The sequence below is a fragment of the Podarcis melisellensis genome, assembly GCF_964234715.1.
Source record: "Podarcis melisellensis genome assembly, chromosome: 5".
Classification (NCBI taxonomy): Eukaryota; Metazoa; Chordata; class Lepidosauria; order Squamata; family Lacertidae; genus Podarcis; species Podarcis melisellensis.
Window position 1 is genome coordinate 15857195 of NC_138537.1, and position 15830 is coordinate 15873024.

General features: G+C 40.9%; 1 protein-coding gene across 11 annotated transcripts in view; it reads left to right on the forward strand.

The window, feature by feature from the left end:
- Nucleotides 1-15482, forward strand: part of LRRC31 (leucine rich repeat containing 31) — a 111683-nt gene extending 96201 nt beyond the window's left edge. For 10 of the 11 annotated variants that reach the window (XM_081911042.1, XM_081911041.1, XM_081911043.1 and 7 more), the window contains 10 exons: nt 56-219; nt 2796-3035; nt 3561-3680; nt 4836-5003; nt 5646-5813; nt 7155-7322; nt 8473-8640; nt 10073-10240; nt 13558-13725; nt 15150-15482. In XM_081911042.1, the coding sequence (XP_081767168.1) occupies nt 56-219; nt 2796-3035; nt 3561-3680; nt 4836-5003; nt 5646-5813; nt 7155-7322; nt 8473-8640; nt 10073-10240; nt 13558-13725; nt 15150-15481 (1864 nt within the window). In that variant the 3' untranslated portion in view covers nt 15482. Of the gene's footprint in view, nt 1-55; nt 220-1401; nt 1921-2795; nt 3036-3560; nt 3681-4835; nt 5004-5645; nt 5814-7154; nt 7323-8472; nt 8641-10072; nt 10241-13557; nt 13726-15149 lie in introns of those variants that run through there. The other variant, XM_081911039.1, reaches the window with a different exon arrangement.
- The last annotated feature ends 348 nt before the right edge of the window (nt 15483-15830 follow it).

The following is a 15830-nucleotide window of genomic DNA, read 5'->3' on the forward strand; positions in this document are numbered from 1 at the left end:
CACCAGAGTTAACTTTTTCTTGTCCTGTGTGTTCACACCCTTTGTATATTTGCAGAATGGTGTATTTACCCAACATTACCCGTCTTTCAGCCAGTGTACTATGTACACACTCCTTCATCAATCCATCACCTCTTGGTTATTCTGCACTGAAATCTTTCCAATACTTTGATGTGTTCCTTGACTTTCTGTCACTTCATCTCATGGGTGTGCAGTGCAAAAGTGCGTATCCAGTGAGATCATCTGATGTGCTACTCCCATTTTTTCCTGAATCTTCAACTAGTAATTCTTATTTTTTATTCTTAGATTCAAAGACAGATACATTTTTGCATTGCTATTATTAACAATTCAATTTATTAGGCATTTGCTATGTAAAAAGTTTCTAAGCAGCTTACAAAGATTTAAAAACATAAAGCATAATACGAAATAAAAAAGAAATGAAGGGGGTACCAAATATATTACTGTACAATAAAACCATACAGAAATCCCTAAATCCTGTTAAAACTGCAGCAAAAGCTTTGGCAACAAAAAATGTCATCCAACAAATAATCTCTCAAATGCATGAGAGAAGAGATAAGTAAATACCTGGCACCAAAAGGATGTTTATGCTGGCACCAGGCAGATCTCACTGGGGAAAGCATTCCACAAGCAGAGAGCTACAACTGAAAAGGCCCTTGTCACCACCCTCCAAACCTTCCTCAGAGAGGGCACCTAGAGAAGGACCACAGATTAACATCTAAGGGTCTGGGAAGGTACATAACAGGACAGATTTTGCCTTCTAAAGCACTAGTTGGGCAAGAATTGTGCCTTTGTCTTTGAAAAAGCACTGAGTTTAGATACCATGGGTCTTGGCCTTTGGACAAGTCACTAATTTCTCAGGCTCAATTCTAAATCTGTAAAATGGAATGATAGTGATCTGCTTAATAGGAATTTTGTCACTGCAGTGATATGGGAAGTCACAAAAGAATAAGAATGGTAACGTATGATGTTCTTAAGATGTATTAAGTGAAAACCTAATGAAAAATATATTTTTTAAAAAAAGAAATTTGTGCGTGCAAACATAGTAGAAATGACGAAGACCATTGTAAATTTTAAAATAAATAATGTGCTACATTAATGGCAGAAGTATTGTGGCCAGAAGAAACAGAGCATTTTTCTGCCAGATCACTCTCTTCAAAAGATTTTGGCAGATTTCATTATGAATCCTACCCTAACTATGAGGACTAACTGTGAAGACTAAATCACAATAGGTATAAGATATTTTTGGGAAACGAACACACTGTAATAATATTGCTTCATAGCTTTATCTCCACAAAGTATGCTAGCTATTTGATCTCTCGGCTTTTCACAGACTCCATCCGTGTTACTTTTAAAAGGGAACACAACGATCCTTTTTTTCTTCAGGTAGTCTTGTAACTTGAGCTATAAAGTGACTCAGCCTTCCCAGCTGCCAGCAATCCGTCACATGTAAAGAGGCTCCGGTATCAAAGTCTACACAACTACTTCCTCTTTTCTCTTCGAATGATCCTACCCCACTACACAAAAAAATGCTGACCAGACTGTTCAAATGAAATGTTCGAGGAGGTAGTTGGGCAAAAAAACCGTTGAAAAGACGCATCAAAGAAAAAGTTACGGTAATGCTTTCCACCGGACCATCATCTCCCTTGAAAATACTTTTGAACTCTGCACAGTTCTTCTGAAGAGCATATGTCCCTGCTTCACCATCGCACTAAAGCAAGAATTTTGCACGAGAAAGCTAATATAAGAACAGAAAGTGTCTGAAGACAAGCAATAAAGCAACTGGAACTGAATCAAGAACAAACTCAAAAGGATGATCAGTATCAAAGCTGATTTGTTTCATAAGCCATGAAAATACTTCGAAAGATAAAACAACCTTTCAGTTTAAAAAAATGGAAGCTGAAGGTAGGTTGTTTTACTGTATCTCATAAAAACCTCTGGAAATATTCTGTATTATGTATTTTAAGCTTTAGCATGCTCTGTCCCCAAGAACTCAGGGAGCAATGCTTAAAAACAGGTGCAACCAACAGATCAAAATGCTCCGTAGTTAGCAAGCATAAATATTGTATGACAGGGGTGGGGAACCTCTGGCTCTTATGCCAGATTTGGTCTCCAAACCATGCCCACCTCCCTCACACCTGAAGCCATACAGTATGTGATTTCAGGGTATTGCAAAGGAAGAATCAGGAGCTTAAAGTGATTTCTTGAGTATTCCTTTGCCAGAACAAGGTGTGCTCCCACCACCCTTCAGCTGGTTTTCAGAGCCTTAAAGAGCAGTTTAGGGCTGTTTGCAACAGGGCTTTGAATCAACTCTGCATTGCAATTTGAAGTCCCAACAACCCAGGCTTCAAAGCACAGTATCACACACCCCACAAAGTAAAAAAATCTGAAGCTTGAAAATTTAAAGTTTGCCTTTAAATACAAAGTGAATTTCTCCCTGTTCTTGGTGCCCGTGCTTTTATTTTGGTTATATTGATATGGTTTCCCTAAACGTTTTGTTGTGATTAAATGTATTTTTGTTTGTGAATGGCCCAGAGGACCTTGATGATTGGACAGTGTAGAAATACAGAAAAATAAGAAGAGATGGCTAGGAAGTAATTACTATGTACATACCATGGCAGGAGTTGGAATACATTCTGAACTTTCTCTTACGATGAAATTGTGTGGGTGTACATAGTACACAGTACATGGCCTTCTCTACCTTGTTTTTAAGGCAGGCTCAAGAGCAAGTGCTATCCGAAACACAATTTCTGCCTCTCTTTCTCTCTCTCCTTGGATAGGTGCAAAGTGGACAAGCACAGAAAAGGCTGCAGACGGCTTTTTTCAGAGATCCCCATTCAACTTCTTTAGAAGTCAGATCCAGAAGAAGAAACCCTCTGCTGAGAAAGGAGGATGTGAACAGTACCAGGGCTCAGACCACGAGGAATCCAAAGAGGAAAGTGGAAAAGGAAGTAGAGGACACAAAATGAACGATTCCTGTTTAGAAACTCAAATGGTGGAGCAGATTTTCCCTGCACCAGGTAATAGTGATATGAAAGTGCACTTGAAGAACAGGGACTGTCTGCCCAGGGGGCCTGTGCTCCAAGAGTAGCTCTCTGTGAGTGAAGACAGATGAAACATCTGTGAGTGAAGACAGATGTAACATTTTCACCCACCATATTGTCCCAATGTTTTGCAAACGGGATTGTGAGGAACTCCAAACTGGGTGAATGGGCAGTCAATTGGCAAATGCAATTCCATGTAAGCAAGTGTACAGTGGTGCACGTTGGGGCAAAAAGTCATTTCACATATATACTAATAGAATGTGAACTGGCAGTAACTGACCAGAACAAGATTTTGGAGTCATCATGTGAAGATGTAGAACTGCTGTGCAGCAGATGTGAAGGCATTTTCCATGTTAATGATGATTATGAAAAAGATGTTCATGATCTACCAGGAGAGAGTCTCCTGCATGATCAGAAGCATGGTTTGGTTGGTTTTCAGCAAATGTTGGGATTGTTGAAAACCATTCAGGTCACTGCATTTCCATTGTCTTGGTTCCACAGACTCAATGCTGTGTCCGCAAAGAGTCCAGAATTTCCTGGGGAAATTGGGCAAACAGGCCTCTAGCAAGGTTTTGGACTTAAATAATTGTGCATTAAGTACAACAGATATAATGGAGCTGGGTGAGTATACATTTTGATACGTATTTTTTCACTCTAGTAATGGCTTCAGAGGTGTTAAATACTTGAGCGCACAGGCCTAAGGCACAAATTTACATAAAATCTACATGTGATCATTTGTATGCATAGATGAAAATTTAGGCTCACTGGCAAAAGGGAAAGCAAGCTTCAGCAGTCAGGGATTTACTGTGGTGTGCCAAAATGATTTTGTGAGCTCAGTGCACAGTGCATGGAGATGGCCCCCTGCCCTAATCCAGTGTTTCCCAACCTTGTGCCTCCAGCTGTTTTTGAACTACAATTCCCATCATCCCTGACCACTGGTCTTGCTAGCTAGGGATGATGGGAGTTGTAGGCCAAAAACATCTGGAGGCACAAGGTTCGGCAATCTGTTGGCAACAGCTATGGGTGTTTATTTATTTATTTAAAAATATAGTCCCTTAATATAATCAAAATATCTAAACAATTACATAAATTGGTAGCCCCTGCAAAGCCTCTTTCAGCCAAGTCCTGGCCATATCTGCCCCCCCCCCACACACATGGCATTATATAAGAGTTAAGCCAAACGGGTGCGACTTGCCTCAGTTGACCTCACGGACCAAATGAGGAGGGCTGGTGGTTGAAGTTTGGTCTGCCAGTGTGGTGTAGTGGTTAAGAGCAGTAGACTCGTAATCTGGTGAACCGGGTTCGCGTCTCCACTCCTCCACATGCAGCTGCTGGGTGACCTTGGGCTAGTCAAACTTCTTTGAAGTCTCTCAGCCCCACTCACCTCACAGAGTGTTTGTTGTGGGGGAGGAAGGGAAAGGAATGTTAGCCGCTTTGAGACTCCTTCGGGTAGTGATAAAGCGGGGTATCAAATCCAAAACTCCTCCTCTGCAGGCCGGAGGTTCTCTTCTTTGGTCACCTCTCTGCTGCCACCTGACTTCCCAGGCGCATGGAGGAGATGAATGGATTGGAGCCATCTTAGTCTTAAAATATCAACCCCCACATCCTTCTTTGCAGATGTAGGAGCAGAGCTACACAGAGTTACTTGTAGTACCAATAGTACCTTGCAGCTTTTCGTATCTGCCTCAATAAACCTTAATGTGCACACACAGTTCAGTCATGCCGCCTTCACGTATATCAGCAGTGGTTTATCTCTCACTCTGCTTTCTCCCTTAGTTGCCATAATACATTTGCTGCCAGGCCTGGAAGAGATTGATCTTTCCTGGAATGATTTAATAGGAGGGACATTAAAGTCTCTTACCCTTCCGTTCAAATGTCTGCAAGAGCTGAAAGTCCTCCGACTGAACAACTGCAGACTCACAGCCATGGATCTTTCGTTTTTAGGTATCATCCAGTAATTGCATAACTTACTCTGAGAGGTTATTACAGTGGGTTATTTCATTAGAGATCTAGGTAATTTCTAATCTGGATTGGGGGAACCTAGTCCTGCAATTCCATTTCAGACACAGGGCTTGTCCACACTTAGCTTTTGCCCCGCTCTTTCCAGGCCACGCTTAAAGCACCGTGCCCAGGTGTGTTGATTTTTTTTGCCCTGGAGTTTTCCCAGCAAAACCCCTCTTCAGCTCTCAGTTGGAGTAAATGTCAGTTCTGGTTAACTGTGGATTGACGCTTGTTCCTACCGAATGTTAAAAGAGCGGGTTTTTGTGGGGAAAGCTCTGGAGCAAAAAGGGGCTCCCCTTTCAAACACTTTAAAGTGCAGAGCTTTAAAGAGCTTTAACGTACAAAGAGCAGAGGAAAGGTAAATGTGGATAAGGCCTAAGGCTGCATCCAGACTATGCAAATATGAGCTTGCTGAAGTAGGGCTGTAATTGGGGACACAAACCTGTGTATGTATGTTCCTGAAATTATTACATTCTTGCATGTTCTTAAACCAAAGTATAAATAGTGAAAAAGTATGATGCGATCATTATTGTCTTCTGCTTCTTCAAATCAATGTATAAAATAGTATCAAATGCTTATTTACAGGGGAAGCGCTTGAAGTAATTCCTCAGCTTGAAACACTAGATTTATCATGGAATACCAACATTGGTGGGAAGCTTTTTCTTCTAATCCAAAAAATCCCCAAAGACAATAAACTCAAAACACTAAAAGTGATGGATTGCAGTCTAACTTCTGAAGATGGTGAATCACTAGGTAAGAGCCCATGGCATAGTGATGTAGCAGCTTTGAATACTGTTTTAGCATTTTATTTAGATATCAGACCAAATACCACTTTGTATGGAATCAAGATTTTAAACCTGCTGCACTTGAATGCGTTAAAGAATTTGTGTGAAAACTGGCAGGTTGTGCCCTGTGATTTATGAGTTAGGGGTCTTCAAATATGGTTTGTATCGTGCCCAAATTTTCCCATACGGCCATTATTGTGGCTTTCAGCAAGTAACTTATTTCAGTGGTTTCTTGCACTAGTGATTGAGATGAAAGCATTGTTTATTTATTTGATAAAATCTACATATCGCTTGATTGTAGTATGGTGTAAAACCTCGAAGCACTTTGCAAGAAATATTAATATTATAAATAAGAACCTGTTAAAAACAATTTAAAACATTTTAATGTAATGAAAATGAATAGCACAATATAAATGACAAATTGCTAGGGAGGTGTATCAAAAGATATGGTTAATCTGATCAAATCAACATTTGAAAAATTTTCCCTTACTGGTTCAACATTTAAATGAGTTCCTGTTGTTCGGTCCCTGCTCCTGCCAACCTAGCAGTTTGAAAGCATGTCAAAGTGCAAGTAGATAAATAGGTACCGCTCTGGTGGGAAGGTAAACAGTGTTTCCGTGCACTGCTCTGGTTTCGACAGAAGCGGCTTAGTCATGCTGGCCACATGACCCGGAAAAACTGTCTGCGGACAAATGCCGGCTCCCTTGGCCAGTAAAACGAGATGAGCGCTGCAACCCCAGAGTTGTTTGTGACTGGACTTAACTGTCAGAGGTCCTTTACCTTTACCTTTAAGGTAAATTAACATTCATTAGCATGAGGAAGGAAACTTCATAATCGGCATATGTTGTCTGATTGGCTTTTGAGAAGCATGGGCAGTCTCTCAAGATGTCTGAGGTATTGACTGGTTCATGTTTGTTACAGAAGGATAACCTTTTTCAAATCCTAAAGGGGTTAAATTTTAAAATGAGATATGTGTAGTATCTCTTCCTCCCTCCCTCCCTCTGCCCACTTCCCATTAAGAGAGAGGCATACATAAAGGTTATGTGGACAACATCCAGATAACTACATCTTGGACATGACCTTAAAAAGAATATTTAGAAACTGGATAAATGAAATTATTCCCCTTTATTTATCATGAGGCAAATAATATTTCCTTTTTCGATTAGATTTAGAACTACCTTCTTGTTTTGTTTTAAATTCCAAGTGCCCTGATTTCCTAATAATAAACCTATTTTAAATTTATTACCTTTCTCTTCCATTATCTGCTCTGAATATGTTGTGACCAGTTCATCCCTTGGCTTCTTTTCAGCTCAGCAGCTCTACAAAATCCACAGCCTTGAAGTACTGGATCTGTCAATTAACAAAAAGATAGGATATAGCCTGGAGAGTATTGCCCAGGAATTACAGCATGTCTCAGGACTGAAAGTACTTAATCTGAACAGGTGTGGGTTAAAACCAGATGGATTCAAGTGTTTAGGTAAGTTGGTTGGCATCTGTCAAGAGTGTGTCTTCGGGGGTGAAGTGCAGGTGATGATTTGGTAAGTAAAAGGTAAAGGTACCCCTGCCCGTACGGGCCAGTCTTGCCAGACTCTGGGGTTGTGCGCCCATCTCACTTAAGAGGCCAGGGGCCAGCGCTGTCCGAAGACACTTCTGGGTCACGTAGCCAGCGTGACATCGCTGCTCTGGTGAGCCAGAGCCGCACACGGAAACGCCGTTTACCTTCCCGCTAGAAAGCGGTCCCTATTTATCTACTTGCACCCGGAGGTGCTTTCGAACTGCTAGGTTGGCAGGCGCTGGGACCGAGCAGCGGGAGCGCACCCCGCCGCAGGGATTCGAACCGCCGACCTTTCGATCGGCAAGTCCTAGGCGCTGAGGCTTTAACCCACAGCGCCACCTGTGTCCCTCTGATGATTTGGTAGCTGGGACTTTTAATGATGATACTTAGCATGTGCACAGAATTTCTGACTGTTCAGATGCATTATCTGCTTGCAATCCTTACAGCAACCCTGTAAGGTACATTAATATTATTCTGCATTGCAGGGGGTTAGACCAGATGACCCTTGAGTCCCTTCCAACTCTGAAGTTCTATGATTATACCTCTATTGCAGATGGGAAACTGAAGCTGTGTTCACAGTAGAAGTTTAAAGTACTTGAAGAACATTTCCGCCCTCAAAGAGTTTGCCCCTCACAGAGCTACAATTCCCTGCAACGCTTAACAAACTACAGTACTCAGAATTCTTTGAAAGTGCTTTAAATATATTCTGCGTATGCATTTGTCAACATCTGTAACTGGAAATTTTGAAATAAATGTGAATTAGAAATACATCCACAAATCCAAAATAGGGCAAAAATGCTAGAAAATATTCCCCCAAATGTGCTTCAGGTCTACTTATCAATCAGATTTGGGGCAGTATTATCTAAGTCTAATTTGAAAACATTTGAAATTAAAAATATCAAATTTGAATTTTCAAATTGCCAAATTTCAACATTTGATTTAATTTTTTTTTGCCAGCTTCTGCCAATGAAGAGAAGGAATGTGCAAAAGGACTAACGGATGCTAACAACAGATTTCCTTGATGGCAAATTGATTATTGACAAGTTGTCTTCCTGTGCCTATTTTATTTCAGCTAGTGCCTTGCAGCACCTGCTGGAACTAAGAGAATTAGATCTGTCATGTAATAAAGAGATTGGAGGAGGTTTCAAGTACTTAGCAGCTCATTTGGCCGAGCTAAGAAACCTAGAAGTCCTGAATCTTCATCAGTGTTGTATTACAGAAGAGGACATGACTGTTTTGAGTAAGATATTGCAAAATCATTTAATCGTAGAATCGTTTTTGCAAAATCATGTGGAATATTTAATTGGAAGATTATCTTACCTTCAATCAATCCATCTTCTCTCCCTCTAGCTCAGAAATACCTCTGGCCCTCCAAATGTTGCTGGACTACAAATCCCATAATATCAGAATGTTCATTAGCTATGTTTGCATGCGCTGGTGTGAGCGGGAGTCCAACAATATCTAGAGGACCACATAAGGAGCACATCCTTGGGGATCCATTCTGTGGACATGTCTTTGATTAAAGTTACAGCAAGTTTAGCCAACATGGTGCCCTCCAGCTGATGTTGGTTAACAACTCCCATCGTCCCTGACTGTTGGCAATGCTACATGGGAGTGATGGCAGCTGAAGTCCCACAATATCTGGAAGGCTACTACTTGGCAAAATAATAGGTATTATAATAAGCAATATAAGCAGCCCAGCCCAGTATTGTCTGGCACCAGCTCCCCGGGTTCTCCAACATATTTTCTAACTTGCTGCTATGCCTAGGTACACTTTATTCTTCCCCTTCCCCACTGCATTTCAAGTCACTTTTGAACTTGAGTGTATTCAACATTGCCACCTTGGATCACACTGACATTGGTTTTGGTGCATTCCACAGTGCTTCCCCTCCACGCCAGCTGTTTCCATCAACATGGCTTAATTAGTATCAGGATTTCTGTTTTGTGTACAAACCAGGAGGCTACAATTCTCTAAGTTCCCTGAGGAGAGTTTGGGGGAAGCTGTGACTGTTTAAAGTGGTATGATGCTGCCTTAAATGTATAATGCCAATGGGGCCTAAGTGTATGTTTGGTGGTGGGAGCAGGGTTGGCCACTCGTGTGTGTGTGTGTATATATAGATATACACACAAACACTTCTGCAAACTTCAGAGTTCACCCAAACATTACAATATTTGCTTCTTGGTGGGACTGTTTTGCTACAAAGCTGTTGGCACAGTCTGACGTAGTTCATCATCCAATGGAATGTAAATAGTACTTCTAAAATACGGAGGCACAGGTGGCATCTGTGAAGAAGTAGTGCCTGTTCTAAGCTTGTGGCTACTGCTACATGTGAGTGCATGATCTGAAAACCACAGCAGCAAAATTCTTTTTGCTTCAAAAGTATATTTATTCATATTCAAATTTATGCAGATTTAATCAATCAGTTGGTTAATATACTAAAACTGACAGTTTATTGGCTAAGGTTTATTTAATTTAGTGGCATCACTGGATTTGATGAAATTTGATCATTCTTCCATTCTTCAGTTTTCAAATAACATAGTATATCAATATCCAAGAAAAGGGAGTGATAGTGTTGAGCAGAATATATTTGAATATTTTCAGCTCCTTTAGGTTGATTTTGGAGTTGATGTTTACTGTGTTGCAGCTGTACTATCCTTTGATCTTTTTGCAGCCCATGTAATTCCCCTTTTGTCGAGTCTTCAGGACCTGGATTTATCGTTAAATAAAAGCATTGGGAAGTCTTCCGACCACCTTCTTAGCAGACTCCGTTTTTTACCAAAACTGAAATCTGTGCTTCTCAGCAATTGTTCTTTAAAGCATGATTCATTTGCATCTTTAGGTAAGAATATGCCTTAAAATGTTTCTAGCTTTCCTTATCTATGTCTCCATCTTACCAATCCACAGGGCTAGTATATCAATTGGGCATGAATGTCAAATGGAAAGAGACAGTAATTTGAATAAACATTCCTGGGAATATTTATCAGGAGGTGCATTACAGAGCCATCTACTTTCATTAGATCTGATATAATCAAATGTATGGAAAGGGGAACAGAAGTTCAATTTCTATGCAGAGAATACATTTCATTGAAGGGCTTCTCAGTACTGAAATAACCACCTTCCATTAAAGATCTTTTGCTAGACATAGAGCAATATAAGATAATACTTAATTGTAGTATTCTCATTCCCTCATTCTCTCTTTCCCAGATGGCTTTGCTATTTTTTTGTTTATTCGTTATTCATACATTCACTCAATAAATAATATCCAACTCTTCATATAGGTTTCTAGTGGCAGCTCAGAGTACTAAATCAAAAGTACAATGAAAGCTTTGAAAAATGTAAAACACTACAAACCAAGAGCAGCACCATGCTTTGCCACTGTCCAAAGAATCGCTTTCAACCCCTTTCTTCTAGTCTCCAGACATCAAGAGCTATATTTTTTGTCATCTCAAGTCCTGCTGACAGTTAATTATAGAAGTTGGCAACTTCTTTTCTTTTTCTTCATTTAACTGTGTCCTGTAAAGCCATATGATCTCTTTCTTAAGACATGATTGCATCGTTTATTGATTCCCAGATTAACAAAAACATTGCTCCATTGTCAGAAACTCAGTAGGCTTGTTCCTATCTTTGTGTTGCCCACAAGGCTGGTTCTGTTTGATCTTCCTATAAGAAAGCTATAATAAAGTTGTTCTCTTATCCAAATATCTGTACTGTGGAAAAGGAGCAAGACAGGGTGAAAATTAGGCACATCCAAGTCCCATTAAAATCAGTGGAACTTTATGCACATAGGTAATGCTTATCTGTGATGCAGTTAACACGTGCACATGTAACTTTCTCTGGATTATGTCCATGATGTGCACTTCATATTGTTGGCTATTTGCAGTTTAGTAGCGCTGCAGAGAGCTTGCTGGGGAGACCATGCATTAAAAAGGGACTCAAAAATAACTTAAACAAGGTTTTAATAACAAAAACAAAAACTCCTTATACACTAAATACATCAACAATAAACCAGACCCAACCACCAACCCATCCCCCAGGGCAATGGGAGAGCTAGGTGCTGCTCCTTATATACTATACCCAATTGCTGACACAGCTTGATTAGCACAACTCAGCAGCACCTGCTATGTTTCACAGCTGTAAGACTGGGTTTCGTTATTTGCCCTGGCCCTGGCCCTTAAAGACATACACAACTTGTGAAACAATAATGAACCTTCACATTTTAAAGTGACCATTCAACACATATGGTGGTCACTTGAAACTGCACCCTTGGCAGCTATCTACAGAGAAGCTTGTCATGCAAACTGGGATATTTTCTCTGCATCCTTTTACGTTTGATGCAACAAAGAGAAAATCCCTTGGCCTGTGTGACAACCTGCAGCTGGATGGAGACTGCTAATACAGATGCAGTCTTTACACTGGCCTTTGACACCTGAGATGTGTGTTTTCAAGACCCTCCCTATTCTTTTGACTGTAATCTGATTTAACTGTTCTGAATTCTGAATTTTAAATTTTTGTAACCCTTGCTGGGACTTCCGCATTTTGGATGCTTCCATATGTTTGTAGAAATCTTAATTTCAAGAAGAAAAAAATATGCAGTTCTTTCTGTCAGAGAGATTTTAGCACACTTGTGGCCAAAACCCTGTGCACTCTTCCTTGAGGATAACTCCCATTGAAGGCACAGTAGGACAATTTCATGCGCACACATATATGGTTAGGTTGCACATCCCTCACTGAAAGTAATTGGAGGTTGAATGTACTCAACATTGGATGGATTGTATCCCATGTGTTTGTTCTCGATGTTTGAACATGGTTTAGGGGAGGTCCCTCTTAGAAAAGTATAGGAAAAGCACATTTCTGATTGCCAATATAGAGCCCAAATCACCAGGGAGGTTTGCTGCATAAGCAGCTGTGCATAAGCAGTTATGTTGCTGCTGAGCTCCCATTAATTTCAGATGAACTTTTGTTTTTTTAAAAAAATAAATTTTTATTTGTTTTCCAAACACATAATCAAAACAAACAATAAACAAAACAGAGACATACAAACATATAAACATGTATAATTTCATAATCTTATTTCCATACACCTTACTTCCCCGACTTCCCCATACCTCCCTTTTGCTGCATCCTTGTTTTTCATTTCTTTAGCAACTCCTCCAGTTAACTAATTATTTAATTCATTTTCATTACATTTTTTTCCTTTAACTTGTTAATTACAGCTGCAATTCTCTATTTCTTATTCCTTGACATCTTAACACTCCTCAATTTTACAACAATTTTTAAGGTATATCTTAAATTTCTTCCAGTCCTCTTCCACTGTCTCTTTCCCCTGGTCGCGGATTCTGCCGGTCATCTCTGCCAGTCCCATGTAGTCAATCACCTTCGTCTGCCATTCTTCCAGAGTAGGTAGTTCTTGTGTCTTCCAATACTTTGCCAGAAGGATTCTTGCTGCTGTGGTGGCATACATGAAAAACGTCCTGTCCTTCCTTGGCACCAATTGGCCAACCATACCCAGGAGAAAAGCCTCAGGTTTCTTAGGAAAAGTCCACTTAAGGACTTTCTTAATTTCATTATAGATCATTTCCCAAAAGGCTTTAATCTTCGGGCAGGTCCACCAAAGGTGGTAAAAAGTACATTCAGTCTCATTACATTTCCAACATTTATTATTGGGCAAATTCAGATGAACTTTTGAAGGTAGGCCTCCTGGTTGTGAACAGAGAATGCTTGGAGGTACATTGTGCAGCTCCTCTTGGCACCCTTCCTGCACGATTTCTTTCAGGAAAAGCTCAGTCACATAGATTTGCTTTAACCACAACAATGTGCTCCAGTACAGCACTCTACTTTTGCACTGGAATAAATGACAACCATTTATATGCATGGGAGAATTGCATTCAACGATTCCAGGGGGAAAGGAGTCAAACCTGCCCTTTAGGGGGACTCCTAGCTGCTGAGACTCAAGTCACTTGAACTTCACAGACCCATTCTGGGTTTTGCTTCTTGGTAGCACTGAAGTGTGATAGAATGTTGGGAGAAGCAGGGAGAGAATGTTGTATACGGTCTGATCTATTTTGAAGTTACGCAGCTGGGTGCAGAGGGTTGAATGGCAGTGGACCAGGCCTATTTATTTCAGTAAGCACAAGATGTTGTTGCTAATCTTTTCAGCTGATGCTGCCCTTCACCTTCCTGAACTGGAGATATTAGACCTTTCTTGGAATAAATGCGTTGGCGGGAACCTAAAGCTGATTTTGAAAGCGCTAAACCTTGGAGCTGAGATCAAAGTGTTAAGACTAAGCAGCTGCAGCTTGGTGGATGAGGACCTGGGTGGCCTTGGTTAGTATAAAATTGTATTTCCCTTCTCCTTAGTACTCCTTGTTTTCAGACCACACGTCAGAGCTGATTTGTTCATTGGACATGAGAGACATTTCCACAAATGGAAGGAAATCTGGCCAGTAGTATATTTTCAAATGGGATATTTCACCATGCCTATTTGCTTTATAGTGGACTCAACTCAGTGGACTATTGATCATGGGCCAAGGTGGGAGATATGAAATAAATGTATTTTAACGATGTTTATGCAGAGCAAATAATGCCAGGTGATGATCACTATAGGCTTATTTATTAAATTTTTAAGTCTCTTTATCTTGCCCAAGGCAACCCAAAGCAACTTACAACCAAACAACCCCACATAGGTACATACATTAAAACCAAGTGGTGGAAGAAATACATTAAAAACATCCCACCTACTTCTAAAAGGCCAGAGATAGTTACAGAGGCAAGTTTTCGCCTGGCACCTAAAGATATGTAGTCATACCTTGGCACTCAAACGGCTTGGCTCCCGAACATATCGGCTCCCAAATGCCGCAAACCCGGAAGTAAGTGTTCCAGTTTGCAAACATTTTTCAGAAGCCGAACTTCTGATGCAGCTTCTACTTGAGTGCAGGAAGCTCCTGCAGCCAATTGAAAGCTGCGCTTTGGTTTTTGAACGGTTTCAGGAGTCGAACGGACTCCCGAAACTGATGAAGTTTGAGAACCAAGGTACCACTGTATAACAATGGCGCCAGGCTGGGCAAGCATCCCTGGGGAGAGCATTTCACAAGCCGGGAGCCACTGCAGAAAAGCCAGTTCTCGTGCTGTCACCCTCAAGACCCTCTGGCTTGTCCACACAATGCACTGAACATATATACAAGCTGTCTATGCATGAACAAATGTTTATGTGATAATGTGTACACTTGTTAATTTGTACTGCTGTAACTTTGTACATACGTACACAGACTCTACACCCATTGAACATTTCATGTGAATTAGTACAGTGGTACCTCAGGTTACATACGCTTCAGGTTACATACGCTTCAGGTTACAGACTCCGCTAACACAGAAATAGTGCTTCAGGTTAAGAACTTTGCTTCAGGATGAGAACAGAGATCATGCTCTGGCGGCGCAGCAGCAGCAGGAGGCCCCATTAGCTAAAGTGGTGTTTCAGGTTAAGTACGGACCTCCGGAACGAATTAAGTACTTAACCTGAGGTACCACTGTATGAGTGTACAACTTACCTTTGGTGAACACAGGTACACAGGCTTTACACTCATCAAATGTAATGCATGAACACCCCAATCTCATTTTTCTCTATGATTTTTCTCCTTCCAAAGTACCACTTCCTTTTTTTCTGATACAGAAGTCCCTTCACCACTTGAAAGCATGTACAGTATATTTTGAAAACCAATGTTACCTACTTATGTACTGGTTGCTTCTTTCAGGCCTGGTCATCCAAGCTGGGCATCTGGCTCAACTACAAGAACTGGACCTGAGTTATAACAACCAGATCTCTGACCAAAGATGGACAATGTTCTATCAAGACATAGTTGGCCTTGAGCAGCTTTCTGAACTGGATGTCAGCCGTCGTCCGTCATCGCGTGGCAACTGTGGTGAATGGTTGGGCAAACTTTTGGCAGCACTGCTGAAGCTGCCCCAGTTCACGGAGCTAGGGCTGCAAGGCTGGGTTCTTTCTGAAGTTCAGCAAAAGCAACTGGAACATTTTAATCGGGACAATGAACGAAATGTTCGCTTTGATGTTTGGTATGGAGCATGATGTATTGTGCCAGTGTAACAATCTATAGCTAGTAGCCCAGAGGCTCAGCACGCAGTTCCTATAGCCTTACCTGACAGAATGCAGTGGGGTAGAGAGAGACAAGCGCCAGAATTGAGAAACTGAAGCCCTGATCTCAGTGAAAATCCTACTCAGCCCCGCCTTGTGAGTCATTTTTCGCCACACAGGATGCAAGACTTGCCTTGCTGGACCATTTCTCCCCACCAAGAGGAGTTTGTGGCTTGAGCAAAAGAAAATACTATCTTGATCTGAGAAAATGACTTTCTATCAGTCCTTTTCTTTTCTTGCTTGTATTTATTCCCCTGGCCCTTTAAGGTATCACAGAATGCAG